This window comes from Mesitornis unicolor, unplaced genomic scaffold, assembly GCF_000695765.1.
Source record: "Mesitornis unicolor isolate BGI_N332 unplaced genomic scaffold, ASM69576v1 scaffold7650, whole genome shotgun sequence".
NCBI lineage: Eukaryota > Metazoa > Chordata > Aves > Mesitornithiformes > Mesitornithidae > Mesitornis > Mesitornis unicolor.
In genome coordinates, this window is record NW_010158894.1 from 1 (window position 1) to 20,332 (window position 20,332).

Sequence of the window (20,332 nt, forward strand, 5' to 3'; positions counted from 1 at the left end):
CCTGAAAAGGACATAGCCATCCATGACCATGATGGTTCAGCATGTCTCATCTGTCTCCTGTCTTATCCATTCCTGTTTAAATGAAGTCTCTGGCAAGGCACCCACTACACAAGCAGTTCTTGTGATTCTCTGCAGTCATGCTTGGCCAAACTTTATGATGGATTTTTTTTTTTTTAATAAATGCAATTTCTATCATTTCCCACCCACCTCATCCTTTTCAAATCCAGCACTGCTTAAGTAAACCCTGTTTTTAATAAACCTTTTGTTCTGACAGGTGTTGCCCTGAAGCATCCATCCACTGGGACGCTGTGAACATTTATTCCCTTAATGAATCCTTTATGATCTCTTCTTTCAGTGAGAGTGATGTGAAGCAGCTTTGGTTACAGCTGAGAAAAGACGAACCTCATTTACTTTCCGATTTTGAAGAGTTCTTGGTCAGAATTTTTTCCCAGCTCCAAGAAGCAGATAATGAAAAGAAAGAGTTGGAATGTGCTCTAAAAAAGTTAGTATTTCTCTTTGTTGGACTGTTTGTGTAGTTTTATAACCATCTTGCATACTATTTGAACCTTTGAAATAAACAATGTATTTCAGTGAAGAGCTGAGGACTATAGTGACAAGACTTCCCGTAATGTAAAATTCTATTAGTCATTAAGAGTACCGGTAAAACTATTTATAATGCAGAACTGGCTGAAATTAGCTTTTCTCTTCCAGTTAACAGATTTTGTTGACTGAGATTCTCTTGGAGACGTCTATTACTGCATTGCAGTTTTGAAACAATATTAAGCAATTCACTTCTAGTTATTCAGTTTGATTCCAGAGGACAGTCAGATTTACCAGTAAATCTGGTAAATTTATCTGGTGTGCTCTGCAAACATTGCATGCAGAAAAGCTATAAATGTGGATTAACTGGCCAAAGAAATGAGAAGCTTAAGGTGTTATATCAGCACAAAGTACTGATACCAGTGAAAATGAAAGTTATCAAATATGCGTATAAACAAATATATGAAGTATAGTAAACAATATGTATTGGTTTCATATATAAAGACATATATAATGTGTATCTATATGAAAAAATATAAAACACATCTATAAAAACAAATATATAGGAACTCAAAATTAGTAGATCATCCTTTAATATGTGGCTATATAGAGGGGGAAAAAAAAGTGATGCTAAATCTAAATAGAATGCAAAATGATGCTTATAGTAAAAGTTTCCCCTGTATTTTTATTATAAAATGTCATTTCTGAATTTTGGATTCTTACAGTTTGCGTAATAAAGGCAAATATGTTGTTGAACATTTACTTCATTTGTTCAGTACTCTCTTGGCTATTCTGAGAACATGACAATGCTTCTGAAGAAAGAAAATAACTAAAAACATATGGTGATTAAACACAATTGATTTATGTTGATAGCAGCATTTCCATCTAAGTCTGCAAGTGTGGTTTTAGCCTTCAGACAGCTAGTCAGTTCGAAACAGCATAGAGATAATTGTGCTGTCTCTTTTAAGCTAGAGATTGTTAACAACCATGTGTGGTGAGGGGTTTGTTATGTTGTTTGGTTTTGTGGTTTTTTTGTCAGACTCTTGTCAGTGGGGTTTTTTTTTGGACTGAATGAATGAATTTGTCTGTTTAATAGCTGTGATCAGCACAGAGGTGCATGGAAAATACATTAGCATTTCTTGACTTCTCTGGCTGACATGAAATCTCTACCTTAAAAATGCATTGGATTTTTATGCCTTTGTAGTAAAAACAGGTTTTAGCTAATTTCTTCTTTCTGTCATTCCTGATAACACCTCTAATGTCAGTACATAGAACGCTGTTTTGTTTGTAATTGATAGCTGGAAGGAGTCAGAGGAGTAATATTGTCTTTGGTAACAGTGGAGCTCAATAACCTCTTTCATTTTAAGCTATGTACAAATAACACCAAGCTCAAGATAAGACCCCTCAAGAGAGGGAAAATTTATTGGTTTTATACCCATATACTGCTACACACTAAGGTGCATGTGTCTGTGTAGATTGGCCAGGATTTACTGTGAGGTCACAGAAGATAAGGGATGCTGCTTGCTGAGGTCTTAGCATGTCTCCTGCGTTGTTCTTGATTGGTGACAGTAGTACCCTTTGGAAGCTGAGAATTAATGTAATCTTTAATCTTCCCTGACTCACCTCTGTGAGTCATTAGGCAATAATACAGTCTACTCTCAGCCTTTTGTCTCCTTTCCTAGATGTAGACTGTGCTTTTAACTTAAGTTGTTCCTTTTTTTCCTAACCTGGATGTCCTGAGAAGCTTTATGTGCATGTGCTGGCATCTTTATGCCCTGCCAATCTATGCTGTCAGTCCATGCAATTCTTCTACAACTGTTTTTTGTCTTTTCTTCTGCAGCTTTCACACATGCATATTTTCATTGATGAACCTGAATCCTAAGAGACACAGGATTTTTCTCCTTTTTTGGTTCAATAGACACAGTGTGCTGCTGCTGTTCCCATTTGCAGGTGCAGGCAGTAGTGAGGCTGAATGTATAGTCTCAATACATGCACACGCATATACACTACACATAGGGGACTGTGCAGATTAATACTGATTAGAAAGTAGTGCCTCTACTGGCACCCACCTAACACACACAGCATTCACACAAACAAAAGGATGACAGCCTGATCCTGTTTCTCCCATCCATTTTATCAGGAGTGAATTTTATTAGTGAAAACACACATACGTGAAGACTTCTCCAACACTTACTTTATTCAGAAACTAACCTGCATTCACAGATCCTTTGAATATTAGTATGGACTTTAGTCTACCTAGTGTCCCTCCCTGCACCCTGGGTCCCTTGCCCATTCTTTCACTTGGATCTTTCCAGATGTTGGTCTCCTTCAACTTGCTGGCTGGTTCAGCTAGATTGAAGTTTGCTACTAGAATGTGTTCATTTGCTCACTCATTAACAGTGGCAGATCCTTCAGATATTAGCATGAGGCTTTTTAAGTCCATCTGTTGACCGTGCTGAGACCCTAGTCCCTTTACCTCCAGTCATCAGCTCAGACTTTGAGTTTTTCCAGTTGGAGATCTCCTCCTCCTTGCTGGCTAGTTCAGCTCGAAGTATGCTAATGAATAACACCCACATAGAATAGACATTGAGTTCACACAGTTAGGAATAGGATGTAATAAGAAGATAGTCTGTGATAATCAGACACAGGGCATGACTAGACAAATGTATTAACCATCAGATTGATTACACTTGACTAAGTCACTTATCCTCCAGGTCACATCCACCTTGGTCCCTTTCTCTATCTTTGTGTCCTCAGAAATAAAAAAACCTTGTCCCTAAATACTTTTTTTTACATTGGTCCCAGTTTTACTACATCTGCATGCAAATCTCGTGTTTCTGATATCGGTACCTAAGTAATCTTGCACTTATATGGCATTACTGATGTGGTTATCTAGATGCTGTTTTCCTTGGCAAGATTCTTCTCCCCAGAAGTTGCCAAATATTTTCCTTCAGATAGCTGTGAGGTTGACTGCATAACTTCTCCTAGCACACCTGTGAAAGCCATCCATCAGGGTGCTATCTGTAACTGTTGTTAGTTTTTCACTCTTATGTGCTATGACCAGCAATTTTGCATACAGTGGCCAGCAGTTTCTTATGCTCTGTTCAGTTAGCTAATCCTCAGGCTGAGCCCTAGTCATCTCAGCACTTTAACACTTCATCCATACCGGTGTTAACATGTCCTTTACAAACCTGTTCTTGTAGAGCTCAGGAAACTTTTAAGTTTATCATACATATGTGTAACATGTAGCATGATACTGCATAGAGGAAATTTGTGGTAATTCGTTACTCAAAGACATAGGGTTGATCTCCCTGAGAATTTTTATTTCTATATATATTTATTTATATATTTGTGCATCAATGTAGATAAGCATATGTATTTAAAGGAACCTTCCATATGTCAAGTAAGTATTTTCCTAAGAAAAAATATTGGTAACTTGTAAATAGTCTTGAAGAAGACATTTGCATATTGTGCTGTCTACTGCTGACCCTCTAGCAGATACTGTTTTTGTCCTCTGAACATGTAAATTATGGCACTGCGCACACTTAGTGTGCGACTGTTTTTATTACTTAGTAACAGGCCATATTTTTTTTCTAGTATTAAAGATCTGCTTTAGTATTTTGAGGTAAACTGACCCACTCTGATTTTGTCAGCTGTTGCCTATATTTGTAGATTTTAATGCAAAATGAAAATATGAGATGTAAACCCTCTCCTTTTAAAAATACTAATTTGCTTCTTTGTTTCTTTTCATTTAAACAAAAGTGAGTGACTTTTACTACAGTAGTGTATCAAACCAAATACTGTACATCTGGCCTGGTGCTGGAATCAGCAATAGCTAAGCTATGCACTGTAAATACAGACTAGTAGCTCCATACAATCATCTACAGTGCTATGCAGTGGATACGATTATTTGCCAGGGTAGGTTGGTTCTCCTTGATTTTCTGATATATGTATTTAATTTTAAGTGCTAATTTAAAACTAGATGGCTTCTTAAATGTAGCAGTGATATTTTTTTAAATTCTGCGAGAGATATTTTTAAATGGTATGATTTCTTGAATGAAGAGGTAAAGTTCTCTTTGGAGTGGGATATGATAGACCTTTACAAAACCATGAGACCACTGACTAGGCTAAATAAGGAACTGTTATTCTTCAAATCCCTAGCAGTAGAACCAAAGACCATTTAATAAGACTAATAGAAAGTAATGAGAAACAGGCCTTTTTCTTCTAATAGCAGATAAAATCTTTGCTGCTGTGCTTTGCATTTGAAAGACAAACTGAGTAAAAAGGTGGACTGTGTTTCAGACAACAGAGTTCTAAACAGAGAAGATAAACATAAGGATAAACAAGGAGGGAAGGATGAACAGAATTCTTGTTGAGCTTTGAATGGGACAGTGTCAGAGTCCACCTTTGGCAGAAGAAGAGGAGAATCAGCATCTCAAGATCAGTGCACAAAGAGTGCAAATCATTGCGGTTTTTAAAGGGGAAAGACGAACTATTACAAAAAGCTGCATGAACAGCAATTGTGAAACCCAAACAATTCACTCTGCAGCTACATGAAAGGGCAGAAATTAAACCCTTGTGAGTGTGCTTATCCTGAACTCATCAGCTGAACTCACTGAACTCGCATTACATTCCATTTTGGTTAATGTGCTCAACAACAGCACCAGCTCCTTTTTGTCTCCATCTGTGTTTATTCCACAGCATTACTGGAGAGAGAAAGATCACATTATCAAATATTGCTGAAGTTATACAATTATGCATTTAGTGAAACTGGATGGTATGATCCCAGGGAATACAGATTTTATTAAAAACATTTTGCATTTTCCACATAACAATTATATACCCTTACAGCTTTAATTATTTTCCCCTGTCTGCATGTGGGGAGTATTTGCAAGATAATGTATTGGATTATTTTTTTTCTGCTGCTTGTTACTTATAATTGCGTTTCATCTTGATTATAGCAGTATATTATTTTATCTTTATGTTTAATTTGATCAGAGTTAGGAATGGTAAGCCATAAACAGTCTCTAATGCTTGGGGAGTATTCAGCCTGAAGAAATGGTATGTGCTTTAGTGCCAGACCAACTAAAAGGACTCCTACATCTGGAGGTACCTCCCAGATGTAGTCTTAGTGGTGCTGCCATATCCAAACACATAAGAGGAAAGAAATATGTAAATCGGCAGCTTAATAATACAGAACTTAATAAAGTTATTCTCCCTGTCATATAGAAGCAAAGAAAATCTTTATGATTCCCATGGAAACACTGACTGCTGTACCATGTGTTCTGCCTGTGCAAAGTTACAGGGTTTTTTGGTACATAGTCAATCTAGCCCTGATCAATGCAACATACTGCATGATTACAGCATTCTAAATACGATCTTAGCATCTCTGCCATACCTTTCTAAATAGGTGTTAATTCTTTATGAATTTGTGTAATTCTATTCTATTGATGAGTGCTAATTTCTTATGAAGCATTTTGTTAGTTTTAAGAAAATAAAATTTGAGATCAGAATAGGACCTGGCTTTAAACTCTAAGAGTAAGGTGTAAGGCAGCAAATAGGGTATCTGAATTCTCTGTCACTCTCTGTTTGAAGCATTGCAGTCAGATGAAAAGGCCCTTGTTTGGGCTGATTTTCTCACCTAGTCAGATTTTACAAAAATCTAAGTGACACCAATAATTTTCCTCTAATTGGTGTAGCTTGATATTAACTTATTGCTGCTGTAAATCCTGAAAAAATGCCTTCGCTGCCTGATTTTTCACCTGTGACTGAAAATGCAAGCTGGCAATGTCAAGTGTTCTGATGTTTGAAAGGGGGAAAGAATGACTCGTTTCTGGTGTTTCTCACTCCTCCTAGCTTAGGTAAATTTTTGAAGTTTCTTTCTGATTTGCTTGGCTTTTATTGTGTAGAGAATCAGGACTTTAATAAGTGAAAATATAGAGTATGTAGAGAATTAAGTAAAAAAAAAACGTAGATTACAAAATTAACAGCTTTTTTTTTCTCATACCATATATTCCTTGTCTTGCTATTATGGCTGTGAATGCCCTAGGAGATTATGAACTTTATTTGTAACATGCATTCTGCAGATTGCTCAAGGAACAGCACTAGGAAGAGGAATGTGGCAGAATAGACAATAATGTCATTTAAAGGCCTTATTAATCTCTGTTAAAAATCTTTCTAGGATGTCCCTTGAGTTTGAGGCAAAGTGATTTTTGCTTTTCAATTTCTGGATTAATGTGAATAGAATAGAATAGAATAGAATCAGAACAAAGTAGCTGTCTTCTTCTCTTTCAACAGTTAATTTTTTTCTGCCCAACTAAAGCATCTGCTCAATGTAATCTTTCGTGTATCAAACTGAAGTGATATTAATTGCAATATTCTGTTGGAAAAGCGAGCTTTGTAAGTTCTCCATTTCTCCTGCAGTCAGATGTACTTCTATAGAGCATATTTATTTCTGTTCCTTAGCTGGACTTTGTTTCAGCAAAGCTTTTAAAGTGGCAGTAAGGCAGCTTTCAAGAAGGACTTCCAAGAAGTCCTTTCTAGCTAAAATATCTTAGACATGATAGAAGTATCTTATTCAGTGCTCTTGAGTGACGGACAATGCAGTTCCAGAGGAAAAAAAAATATAGTTGCAGTGAAAGTACTTTTAACTGGTGAATTTAAGCTCTGATATTCTTAGTATTGTCACTAGGAAGCACTGTTCCTTAAAGCTAAGATTTAGTAGTCATTAAAACTGCATAATGAACCGCTGCTTTATATGGAAACATCAAATGAGTAGCTTTATTAGCTTTTGAGCTATTAAAGGTTTCCTTCTGTGAGAAAAACATAAAAATTTAATCTGTGACCTTTCCTGCACAAAAACTCCTGTTTTCTTAACCCTAGAAGATTCTCTAGAGTCTTGTGTTATGGTAGAAATGTGGGGCTTAACTCATAATGTGAGCCATGACTGGAAGTAATGGTGCAAAGACCCACTCATTATATTTTTATCTCTCATTAGGAAAATTGCTGCTTATGATGAAGAAATCCAACATCTCTATGAGGAAATGGAACAGCAAATCAAAAAGGAGAAAGAGCAGTTTCTCTTGAAAGTAAGTGTCTCTTTGTTATTGTGGGTGTGTATTCTGCCCCCACTTCCAATGATTTTATACTCGTTCTGTGTGGAAATTAAAACCCACAAAATTTGTTTCACAACAGAATAAGAAAAAAAACAGCATTTGCCTCGCTGCTGCTTTTGTACTGATCCAGGCTCTGGAGCATCAAACTAAGTGACTTGTTGGATGAGAAGAGCATCTATGTCTTGTGCTCAGTGGTTGACATACAGTAGCAACTGGCATTCTTTTGAAAGTCAGTTGAACTACAGTTTATTGTATTATTGATGCTGCTATAGGTCCAGCTTCTAGTCACAATCAGGAAAATTGCTCTTTGAGGTTGTTTGGAGCGCACTAGTTCTGTTGAGTTCTGCAGTCTCTGCTTTAGGGGAGAGGATAAGTTCTCCCTGAAGAGGAACAACAGAAAAATCAAGTGATAATGATTTCTGAAACCACCATAGCTATTTGCAAAATAAACATAGTTCAGATTCTCTTGTCACTGCCATGGTGCTTCCAGAACACCGGATAATAAATTCCCTTTTCTTACAAAGTCTTCTTTAAATCTCCTCTACTGCTTTTATAGTCTGTTCTTTGGATTTTTCTGTCCTTTTAATTTTTTTTCTCCTAAAACAGGGAAACTAACAATAACAGCCGGTATGCTCCAGGAAAGAGTCATATTAGAATAATTTAGCTGGGAAGGCACCTATGCTACTCCTAACTTTCAAGCTAGATCAGGTTGCTCAGGGACTTGTCCAACTACATTTTAAGTACACAAATGATGGAGATTCCAAATCTCCTCTGGATGGCCTGGGCCAACCAATCATGAGCTACTGGCTTATGCCTTTTTGGTTATCTTGAAGACAGTCCTAATAAATTAAACCAATATGTGGTTTCAAGCACCATGTGGTACACAAAATGTTGCCAGAGCTCATGGATATCCATCAGTTATTGCCTCCATGCTCAATCAAGCATGATATCTAAAAAATCTGTTTGTGATCCAAATATAGAAAGTATTTTTTGTTTCCTGACATAAAGTGTGTTAGAGCAAAAAGACCCTTAATCAGCTATCTAAGGAATCAGTCTTTTCACTTGCCTCACAGGATAGTGAACTTGACTTACAAATTTCAAGTTTTTTCCATATCAGCTGAAGGATAAAAGTATTTGCAACTTTGTCTGACAGCAGTTGTTGTAGGAAAAACGATTTATATGCTCTTAATAGCCCACAACTGAAGTTGTATTGAAAACCCTGAAACAACAGAGACTTTTCCATAAGAAATGATTGTTGGATCTCCTAATTAGTTGTATATTAGAGGTAAAGCCATTTCTTTCAAGCTTTTTCATTAAAGCTTCCCACTGAAGCTATTTACAGTTTAGTCAGCATTCACACTAATGGTTGTCAGACACTTAAGAAGAATTGTTTCTTGCATGACTAATTTGGGATTTGGGGAGATCTGACTGTTAAATTCTTTCTCTAATGCAAAGTCTCACAAAGACTTTACAGCCTGGAGAGATGCATTGATGCCATATAAAAGGGGAATTATTATGGCTTGCAAGAAGAGTCGCTCTTGAAGAATACATTTAAAGAAATTTGTAAGATGCAAATAAGTACAAATTGTAGCTATTTACGATACTTAATACCCTGCTGACTGAAGGTTGTACAAAAGGGACACTTAGTCAGTCTTTTTCACTTGCATATATATTCTTCCACATAAAAAGCCAGTTAACATGCATTTGATTACCATATTACGTATGCTGCTGAAGGGGAAAAGCATGTAGGAACCACTGCTGTCTTGAGTGAATTTTTATTTTGTGTAGAGGCATTTTCCTGAGGACCTTAAAGAGTATAAGCCTGTTGAGGAAGAACAGGACAGATTCTCAGCAAATATGAACTGCTGGAACCCAATTTCACTCACGAGAGGTGTCTCACTTGAGGAGCATCTTAAGGTGTAATCCCAAATAGGACTGGGAGTTCAAGTGTTTGCAGGATACTTAGTGGACAGATTGATATGATTGCTAAGTGAATGGCAGAGCCTGAAACCCAGATCACTTGCTTATACCAACACATTGCTGTTAGTGGTGCATTTTAAAGGTAGAAGGTATTTTTTCTTTTTCTTCAACCTGAGCTGCTGTGCTGTGAGTCAGTAGCCTGCATCTCCCATGTCACTCTTGAGTTGCAGTATGACTCCATAATAACTTAAATTTGTCCAGGTTGTTTCCATCAGTGCATTCTCATCACTTCTCTGTGTCAGCAGTTGTCTGGCTCAGGAAACCAAATGTGCAGGAAGCTGTTAACTTTTTAATTATTTTTTTTCCTGCTTGTTTAGTGCTCTGAAACAGCTCACTGCTGCAACAGATGAGCATGAATGCTAATGTATAAGAGGATGAGGGTGTGTGTCACTGCAAATGGGAGGATGCATTGTAGCTTCATTGATTTAGGTTGGCTATGCTCCTAAGGATCATGCCTAAGATAGAAGACTTTTTCCTCCTCTTTGTAGACATGATGCCTACTCAAGCACAATCAGCACAGCCTGTAGCAACTGCAGTCATTGAAGGTGGTGGACTACACCAGTTTACCAAATCTCAGAGTCTAGATTATGAGTGATACTATCCCTAAATTGAGTTCTGCCAGTAGCTCATTATGCTCACTGTGAAAAACTTGCCTATTATTTTCATGCCTGGTTCCTTATGTCTCCTGCTGATGAAATTGTGCTGTTCTATTAATCCATTTTCTCTTTGAATTTTGCAGGACACAGAGAGGTTTCAGTCCTACAGTCAAGAGCTGGAGTGCAAGCTCCTGTCAAAAGAACAAGAACTGGAACAATTGGTTCAAAAACAGAAAAGGGTATTAACCGATATCCTTCAGAGTAAAAAAAAAAGTACCATTTTTATTTGTTCATGTGATTTTTTTAGGTACCTTTTTAGGTCTCGGAAATGCAAGTTGATGTGATATGGTTCTGCCAAACTGTGATCTCTGTTGCTTTTGTGTCATGTGTGTAGATACCTGAATGCATTTCAAAGTGGAGTTATGACTGCTAGACTTCTATGCGTGTGCTTAGGAAAAGCGTTACCCTCTGTTTCTAAAGCAGTTTTCCTTTTATATGTTAAAATGATAAAAAAATGCTCCAGGTATTCTCCCCAGGTACTCAGTTAATTTTAGGAAAATGTAGCGCAATTCAGCTGCCTTTAATGTGCTGTGAACTGGCTGAATGCCCAGACAGCTCAAGAGCAGAGAACAATGATTTGGGTCTTACAGTGTACACCGTTGCTCAAACCTTGTACCAAGTGCTTATTTACTTGTTTTAGACGATGCAGTGCTATGAACTTGAAGTGCTCCCTCCTGAACAACCTGCTCCTGATACATCATTCTGTGCTAACAGTTTTATAGCAGTGCATGGTTCTCTTGCATGATAATGGCTTATCAACGTCCCACATTAAGGCCTGATGTGTTTTACTTCTTAAAATGCATGTGGAAACTGGCTGGGAAGTGTCTCCAAGATCAGTGTATGAAAGCCTAGCAATAGGGCAAAAAGGGTAGCACAGGAATTTAAAGGGCTGAAATGGAACATTGTGAAACCAACTCCCTCTGTAAAATATGTGTATAAAATAGATGTAAAATTTATTTTCCTGGCAGCAGTGCTCAGGACTGCCAGTCCTGGGAAGTAGGAGAGAAGTATGAGGAGAAGAGAAGGAAGAGGAAAAGGAAATCTGAGGGCAGTTTACTCATTGTGTGTAGTTTTTGGATCCTCTTCTGAGGAATAAATCCAGGTGCTGCTGAAGGTGATGAGAATTGTAGGGTTGTACTTGAGTAAGAGGGGAGATAAACCTTCAGCTTACTATAATTATGCAAGTTTTGCTTATAAGGATATAGGACTGAACTAAAAGTTAAAGCCTAATGTTAATTACCTTTGTTTAGTAACGCTGTGAATCAGAATAGATGTGGTTTTATGCAGGCTGTTTAACACATTGCCGCACTAGAGTGAAATAATCTGTACTTTGGAGGTATCTGTGGGGGCACATAAATCAGGCATTTTTAGTCTGATGCTAAAAAAAAATTATAGGAAAATATTTAGAATATTTTTGTAATTATTATATTTTAATATTCTCCTTTTTTGGGTGTGGGATTTTGTTTGTTTGTTTTTTAAAGCTATATTTAAAACTTAATTATCAATCATTACTTCTATAAAAATCTTTTCTTGTGGTTCTCTAAAATATATGTGCTCTAAATTTGGTATAACTAACACAGAAGCTATTCAAAGGCTTATACTAAATTTTAGACCTGGTCTAATCAAGTATTACAGGCAGCAGTATCAGGAAGGTTTGTCTTATGATTATTGTCTACATTGCCAATTGTCTACTGCTGCCTATGTTGGAGAAGATAAAACAATGTCTGTGTTATGTTTATTAGTATTATTTTTTACCTAATTTTATGTTTTCCTTTTCTATTCATTGCATTGTTTATTATTAATAGTATTAATATTTCCCCCTGCATGGAAATACACTTTGATAATTAAATCTATTCTTGCAGATGGTAATGGTATCTTGGTTTAATTACTACTTCTGTGCTTGATTATATGAGAGAACCTCTTGGGAGTAATACAAAGACCTTGTTCCAAACTTCATTAATGAAGTTATTTTCTTCCTTTTTTTTTTTCCTTTTGTAAAATCTTAAATACAGCGTAATTATTCCGTTGTTGGAAATTATTATTAAAAATATGAGAGGGAACTTTCAGAAAAGATGAGTTTGTGTTGTTTCTGCTGATTTAGTCAGAGGGAGTCTCTTTTATGAGAGAGTCTTCTGCCTGGTGTGACTGAAATACTGAATCTGATTCCATGTTGACTGGCCTTCTGTAGGCCAAGATTCCTTTTGCTAGGCCTTTTTGTTGGCTACCACAATCTTGAATTGTCAACTTGTTCTACAGGACTTAGATAAAGCGCAAGGTGTTTTCAATAGTATTCCTCAAGGGATGTGTGGTGGCATGTCTGAGAAGGAGGCACTGGGGACAGAGGATGTCCATTATAACATCTATGGTACAGAATCTTGTATTAGGGGAAGAATGTAGGTGTGAAAAGCAGGTAAAGTGCAGGAGAGTTACAGTGCTTCTCACATAAAGTAATGGATTCTGTGCTGATGATAGTCACTGAAGAACATGATTTTGGGATTTTGAGTGAGAGGTCCATGAGAATATAGATCAGTAACACTCAAAAATGCAGATCAAGTGATGGAATTGTTAAGAAAGGTGTAAAGAAAAAGATAATCCCCAGCCTTGTAACACTGTATTAATGTTTCATCTTTCATGTGCACCTGAAATAAATAGGAAAAAAAAGAGAAGAAATACAGAAAGGATGCTGAGCTAAGAACAATGGAGTGTATGGAAAGTGCTTAATGTATGTGTCTTTGAGGGACAGCAGTAGCTGTCCTCAGGAACAGTTTGTACTGGACAATCCCAGTTCTTTACTTGATTTTAAACTTGTATTTCCTCCCATTTTTGTAAAAAAAAAAAAGAGATTATACACCATTTGCTACTGTGTCTCTGCTTGACCTGTGCTAATTGGTTAATTCTCTCTGCATTCTAGATTTTCTTTTACATGACTGTGGGCCATTAGTCTTTCCCAATCAGTTTTCATCTGCTTGATGACCGTGGGAGCCAGTGCGTAGCTCCAAGAAGCAGCTAGAGCCTATGTGGTCTCTGCCATTCTGTACCAGCTAACCTAATGAGTTATTCCACTGTACTGGGAGTTATTTAAATGAATGCTTTAAAACCTGTTTTAAAGTGTTTGCCATCACTTAAAGGATTGTATAGATAGAGTGAAAGGAAGGAGCTCTGTATTGCTGTGAAATAACCCTTTCTCCTCTTCTTGTGACCTGAAGTTTAAATATTATGAGCATCTGCTCACTATGCTATTGAGCACAGTTTCAACATAATTGTTTTTCTCACAAGAGTAAGCGTCAGGATTTATAGCAATTACTTCTGACATCAGTGTCTATGATTCCGGGAGCTGATGATGGCTACCATTGCAGTTACATTTCCAAACCAGTCTCTGTGTAAGTCTGCAGATGGCCATGGTATTCTGTAATTGGGATTTCTGCCTGCAATTTGTTGCTCTGAAGCTTTTTGAAATCCATCTCTGTGTGATCACTTTTTGCTTCTCCCAAGTAAGTCTTGTCTTCTACCTGAAGCAATGGGTCTTTTACTTAGAGTAGATAACGTCATTCTGCCAAGGAATGGAACCAATACTCAAGAACTGAAGTGATCTATCAATATAAACCAGCATTGCTCATCAGTAATTTGTTGCCCAGATACTTTTTGTTCACTGAGAACTGTGAGCCTGCTGAGGGTACAGTTCAGCAAACATGTTGAGCTGGTGCTGCTGCTGAGATAAGTGCTCCACTCAACTCTTGTTCCTAACCTTTCACAAAATCAGCAAGGAAGTATTTTCTGCCATTGTTTTGAACCTAGGCCTTAAGGTTGTGTTCAAAAGCAAGACTAGAACAACAGCAGTGATGTGGAGCATGAACAGACTGGCAGAGATGGGTAAGGACAGATTTTGGTTTGGGTGAGCTCTGTGTGTTAGGATGTGCAAAACGAGAGTTTTAACAAAATCCTCCATTATGTCTCAGATCTGGAGGATTGAACTAGTATCATTGTAATGCTCCTAGTACATTTTACATCCCTTAAAACACATGCTGGAAAGAAAACCCCAAACTTATATCTTCAGGTCAGCAGTGCCTTCCCTAATATGAAGTAGACTAATTTTAGTCTATTTAACTTTTGCTCTGTCATCTTAATTTGCTCAGTTAGCCAGGGAGAAGCAGGTGGAACTTCTTTACATGCCAGAAACCACTGTCATCCGCTGTTACCGGTTTCACAGGAAAGGTGTATCTTTCCTTTGTATGTACTTTGGAGAGTAAATATAAAAGTCAATAAAAAAAGCTCTAGTTCACACTTCTTGGCAGATTTAGCTGAGGTGGCAGAAAGGTTACTGCTTGTTGATATTGCTGGGGATGGGAAGGTTTATCAGCTACCAGATTTAAATCTAACTGTTTTTAGGCAGAACTCGGAACTGCTCTGTGTCATTGTGAGAAATTTTCTAAAATAGCAGTTGTGAATATCAACTAAGTACTGCTAATCTGTTCTGTAAACACCTTTTTTAGTGTTTTGGCCTTGTGCATTTTTGAATTGGATGGAATTCAGTCATAGAGTGGAATGGCTTTGTTTTTGTGTAGAATAATTACACCTGTACACAGAGCAGTGGAAGAGCACCATATGTGTTTTATTCATGTGGTGGCTTTGACAGAAATAGCTTCCCTGTTCAACTAACCTCTAAGATCTGAATTGAAAGCCTCAAAACCGAGATGCCTCACTTAGTTATAATACTTACTGTTCTGTTTTCTTCCGTCCCAGTTAGAGCAGCAATGTACAGAACTTCTTAGTGGCAAAGAAGAAACTAAAGTAGAGAATACCAAGCTGAAGCTGACGAACCAGGAGCTGCTGAGAGACCTGGAGAAAACATCTCATGAACTGAGCCTGGCTCAACAACAGTTACAGGTGCTTCACGAGGAGGCATCAAGACTACAGGAGGAGAAGGAAATGTAAGCCTCCAGCTGCAGTGGTTCCAGTGCATTTGCTTAGTGTGCCAATGAGCCTCCTTCTCAGGATATCCAGTGTTGTGATTTAATTTTGTGTCATAAGCAGAAACCACCAGCAAAGCCAAGTGCAGTTCTAGTCATTTTTCCACAAGTAATTCAGCATGTTTTGTGTAGCATATCTGGCTTCTACAGAATATTTTGCTACTTCTTCAAAATGTCAGTGTTCTCCCACCCCCCACTCCCCATTTGTTAAGGGTGTTTGGAGTTAAAAATCAGTTTAATTGGTTAAAAAGTATGTCTTAGTTTTGAAATAACAGTGGGTTTCCTTATGGAAATTGTGGCACATGATGCTCCATTCTCCTCAAAGCTAAGTCTATCGGAAGCTTGCTTCTTAGAATGTACTCTGACTATGAGACAGCTAGAATGTGCTTATTTTCCTTGTCAAAAGCAAGTCTAATACATAACTTCTGACCAAGGAGCCTGGTCAGCAAAGTAAAACATAGCTTATGCAGCTAAATCACAATTCACACAAGGCCTTATGGTGATCCAGAACCATAATTTTGGGGTTTTGAGTTCACATGTTTTGGATTTCAGATTCTGACTCTGAATTAAAAATTTTTTTCAGGAAGAAATATTTACAATTTATATTTTGAGGGGTACAAATGGCCATGCAGTGAGAGATCAATCTGCCTGTCTTGTTCCAGCCTTCTGCACAAACCAAAAGTTACATTACTCTGAAGCTTTAATTGGCAGAAATGTTCACTGAAGTCCATTTTATGGAAGATAGATAGTTTTAAAAAAATGCTCAGAGATCTGTAAAACACTCTTGTTGCCAATGGAGAGCACATGGATGCCAGACTGTGATGCAGATCTTGCCAGACTTTATATTTCAGCAACGAACTACGTAACTCCGTGATGCGGCTATTTGGCATATTTCAGGATAGAGCAGAATATTAAATCAAATGCCATATTCTCTATTTGTTAAGCTTTGTGCCAAACTTTACTTAGTTATTACTGATTTAATTTTTCTTGGAATTAGAGGTCAGCCCTACTCAACTGCACCGGCAGTGTTGCTTTAAACATCTGTATCAGTCTGGTGAGACCTGAGCTGTTGAAGCAAGTGTGGTGTTCAGACTGTGCACAGGAAGAACTAGAGGCTTTACTGGAAGACAAAACAACATTTAAGGGCAGACACCAAGTTGCATTAAGTCAAAGAAGATGGTATAAATCTAGTGTAAACATCTGAGACGCTGTGGCCAGTGTTTAAGGCTGCATAACTCTTAAAGTCAAGAACTGAAAATAAATTGTAGGGAATGTAGATGTGTGAGCCAGACACTTGGTTCCAGCAGCAAGATAAACTTGTAATTTTGGATAAAATGCTTCATGGTCTTTAGCAGCCATGAGTGAGAAGGATTTCAGCAGTATGTGTTCTCTGAATGGTGCAAATGCCAGTATCAGCATATATTAAACTTTCTGGATGAAGAAATAATAAAGCTACAATTATTTTTTTTTTTTAAGAACCTCTATTCTCTCCTCTGCTAGCACAAACTGCTGTGGTACTGTGGGCCTTGTACTGGATAAAGTTATTTTTTAAATTTATAACCATTCATGGAGAAAAAAAGTCTATAGGTTTGGAGAAGCTGAAGCCTCACATGTGGATACTCCTAGGGAGAAGTGTTTTAGCAGTGTTGTTACCATGGTTAGAACAATTTCATTTCTTTCTTTTCATTACAGGGAGGTATACCGAGTGACAGAAACCTTACAGAGAGAGAAGTCAGGACTTCTGAAGCAGCTGGATTTTTTAAGGTAATTACAGACCTTACAGTCAAGAACTTCTTGCATCATTCTAAAGAGGTTCATTAAAGGATGCAGTTATGTTGGGATATGCACTGGGTGTAGGTGTCCAGGTATTGGCAGCAGGGCGCTGCGAGGACAACCTCTGTGCCAAAGAAGAGAGGCCAGGGCTGCCCCATGCCAGACACAGCCGGCTCCAGCCGGCCTCAACAGATCCACCTCAGGACATAGCTAAGTCCCTCAGCCAAGATAGTGGTGCCTCTGGGAAAGCCTGTGTATGAAAGTGTAGAAGACACTGTGCAGCATTTGAGAGAGGAGTAAGAAAAGAATCCCCCTATGCTACTCAGACCTTGTAAGGAGGCAGAAGGGTCAAGAGTGCAGGAGTGAAGTTGAGCCTGGGAAGAAGGGTGGGTGGAGAGAATGTGAGTTTAGTTTTGTCTTGGTTTCTCATCATACTATAGTTGAGTCTGTTTTGTCTGTGATGGTAGTTAGTAGGTGACCTTCCTGTCTTTATCATGACACACAAGCTTTTTCATCCTATTTTCTTCCCTTGTCCTGTTGAGGAGGAAGAATGGGAGAGCAGTTGGGTGCACATCTGCCAGCCAAGGTCAACCCACCACAGGATAATGACACAAAAGACAACAAAAAATGGTTGCAAAAGACAATATGTACAATATGTCTTTTGTAAGCCTCGTTACTGCACAAAGTAGAAGGCAGTACACATGAAAGATTTGCTTTGTTTTGGCAATTTGGTATCGCAGGACAATCTCCGTTCCAGAAGTCAGATGTAAAATAAAACAATGGTAAACTGTTCTAAGCTGGTTCTGTGATAGAAGCCTGGCCACAGGAGACTTGAAGCTTACTAAAAGGCTCTGTAGTTTCTAAAGTGATAGGAGTACAGCCAAAATGAAGATTCTTTCTCCAAAATGTTTATCTGTAAAATTATGTCAGAATATAGTTAGCAAATTTTCTCTGTAACATTTCTGTATTGATAGACTTCAAAGTTTGGAGTTGCGTTCAAACAATTGTAACTCTCTTTTTAACGTGCAACAGTGTTAGATTTTGTTTGCTCAATGAAAAGTTTGCATGGGCTATAGGTTTTGCTTACCTGTAGGCCTTCAGTCACTGCATTTCCTTTGGGAGGCCTCATTTTAATGTTACCTAAAAAGCTGCCATGCTTGAGGAAAGGCTCTTGCTTTGCAATGTGTTTCCCATAGGCAACTCCATGTGTTGTGGTCTTGCCTGCTGCTGGTAGTGAGGTCATTGATAGAAACATCTGGCAGTGGAGGTTGTTTCTGTTCACTGAGGCTGTAATGGCTGCTCAGTCTCTTTTGTGGCCGGGCCAGCAACAGATGGACACAGTGAATGGTGTACTAAGCAGGTATGTTGTCAGATCTGATCACAGCTAGCTGATTGCCTGAAGTCTCTATTTCTTGACATTTTCCTCTCTTCTGCACAATGAGTGGAAGATGGATGTTTTCCTAGGGAGACTTTTCCATGGCAGTCACAACTGTAGCCCTCAGAGGGACATAACTGGCCTTCAAAGCTGTCACCAGATGAGTAGAGATGGTGTTCATTGCACCCTCTCCACATTAAGAGGTCATCTTTACTGTGAGAAGCTTTGAACATTCTAATTTAGAGTATGTGAAAGTGTGTTGACCAGAAGTGATTTCTGTGTGTTAAGGCATTTGTTTTGATAAATTACAGAATGAGGGCCAGGTGCCAGCTGGCTTTCATCAACATAGCTCTACTGGAGGTTCAATGGCCCAGACAGGGAACTGGCTGTGGTGAAAATATAAATAAAGCATGATCAAGGGTATAGATATGCCAAATTAAAGTGCATTTGTCTTGCCTTTTACACTGCCAACTGTCCAGTCTGTCTGTTAGTGTTGAGTAGAAAAGTCAGCAGTTCTAAATATTTGGCTTCAGTGTTTCTTTTATTTGTGTTCTCTTTGCAGGGAGAGGAACAAACATCTCAAAGATGAACGTGACATATTTTTACAGGTAAGCAACTATTATTTTCAAACCGAGTGTTGAGCAAACACATATAAAAACAGCCTCAAAAGAAGGGGATCAGAAGGCTGAGCAGGAGACAGGCTCAATCTTGCCCCATTCTTAATTTATATTGTGTTTTTCTCACTTGAGAATAAGATTTTTAAATTTGCTGAACGATTTTAAGAGCTACATTTTTAGAATTATAAAATTGGAGCTATCTTGAAGGAGATGAATGTACTTTCTAGGAAGCTAAGGATGCAATCATGAGAATATGAAATAACCTAAAAATTGAACAATTAAATTGTGTTAATCTGTTCAGTCAAAAGTAGCTAATATCCTGAAACTTCCATACAGCAGTGCAATATCTGAATACCTAAATCAGTATCTAAATGCATATCGGTACTGGGTAAGAGTAGATCACATTAACTTTTTATCCAGCAGCAGAGAATGGTCCCCTAAGAAGTTCCAGAAGTACCCTGGCTTAAGGAGACTAAGGCTACTTTGTTTACACTTGTTTGTGCTCTTATTCCTGTAAGAATCTGCTAGTATATATCACCATATATCTATTGACTCCTTTTCATGACATTGTGCTGGGTTTTTTTTGCTCCACTTAGTTTACAAAGAAGGTGAATTCTTGCAGGATCCAGAGCTTCCATGTTCTGATTGATCAAGATTTTGAAACATTTATACCTCTAGGATTTTTTCTACTTTTTCTTTCATATTCATTGCATTATTTGAACATTAGGAATGAAGGCAGTTAACCATCATAAACAACATGAGTAAATTGGTAAGAAGTATTCTGTTTTTTTGCAGAAGTGCAAAACAAGTGTCCCAAAAGCCAGCTGGAAGCAAAGATCAGGATCTATCATTGGGAAATACATAGAGGGCAAGATGCTGCATAACAGGTAAGAACTTTTTTCATGTATTCTGTGTTTGAGTATGATGAGGCTTGTAGAAAAAAGTGAAATGTTTTCTTTCTAATACCTTTAGGCTTTTCAAAGCATGTATTTCTGAAGTGTCTGTCGCTATAAGATTACTTTGCTCTCTAAGAAATTTTGAAATAAAGAGGCAAATTTTCACATAAAGCAAGTGTGCTGTCTGCAAAGGCAAGAGACTTCCCCATTGTGGATGAATATATGCTGGGAGGCACAAAAGCTTGCCCATTACCCTATATTGACGTCCGCGGTAACTCCCTGTAAGAGTATACCTCCTCCTCTCTCATTGTAGCAGACAGTAGTCCTGTTATAAGGTAGGGGACATAGAACTAGTAACATATGGAGAACTTAATTCACAACTGTGTGGCTGTAAACTTGAAATCAGCAGGTAA

The 20,332-nt window shown here is 37.9% G+C and overlaps 1 protein-coding gene across 1 annotated transcript in view; it reads left to right on the forward strand.

Annotated features, from left to right (window-relative positions):
• Positions 1 to 274: 274 nt before the first annotated feature.
• Positions 275 to 20,332, forward strand: part of LOC104540951 (EF-hand calcium-binding domain-containing protein 4B-like) — a gene marked incomplete at both ends in the record, with an annotated part of 21,446 nt that continues 1,388 nt past the window's right edge. Inside the window, 7 exons of the mRNA XM_010184881.1 lie at positions 275 to 502; positions 7,538 to 7,628; positions 10,375 to 10,470; positions 15,032 to 15,219; positions 16,951 to 17,022; positions 18,969 to 19,014; positions 19,819 to 19,910. Of these exons, the coding sequence (XP_010183183.1) occupies positions 275 to 502; positions 7,538 to 7,628; positions 10,375 to 10,470; positions 15,032 to 15,219; positions 16,951 to 17,022; positions 18,969 to 19,014; positions 19,819 to 19,910 (813 nt within the window). The remainder of the gene's footprint in view (positions 503 to 7,537; positions 7,629 to 10,374; positions 10,471 to 15,031; positions 15,220 to 16,950; positions 17,023 to 18,968; positions 19,015 to 19,818; positions 19,911 to 20,332) is intronic.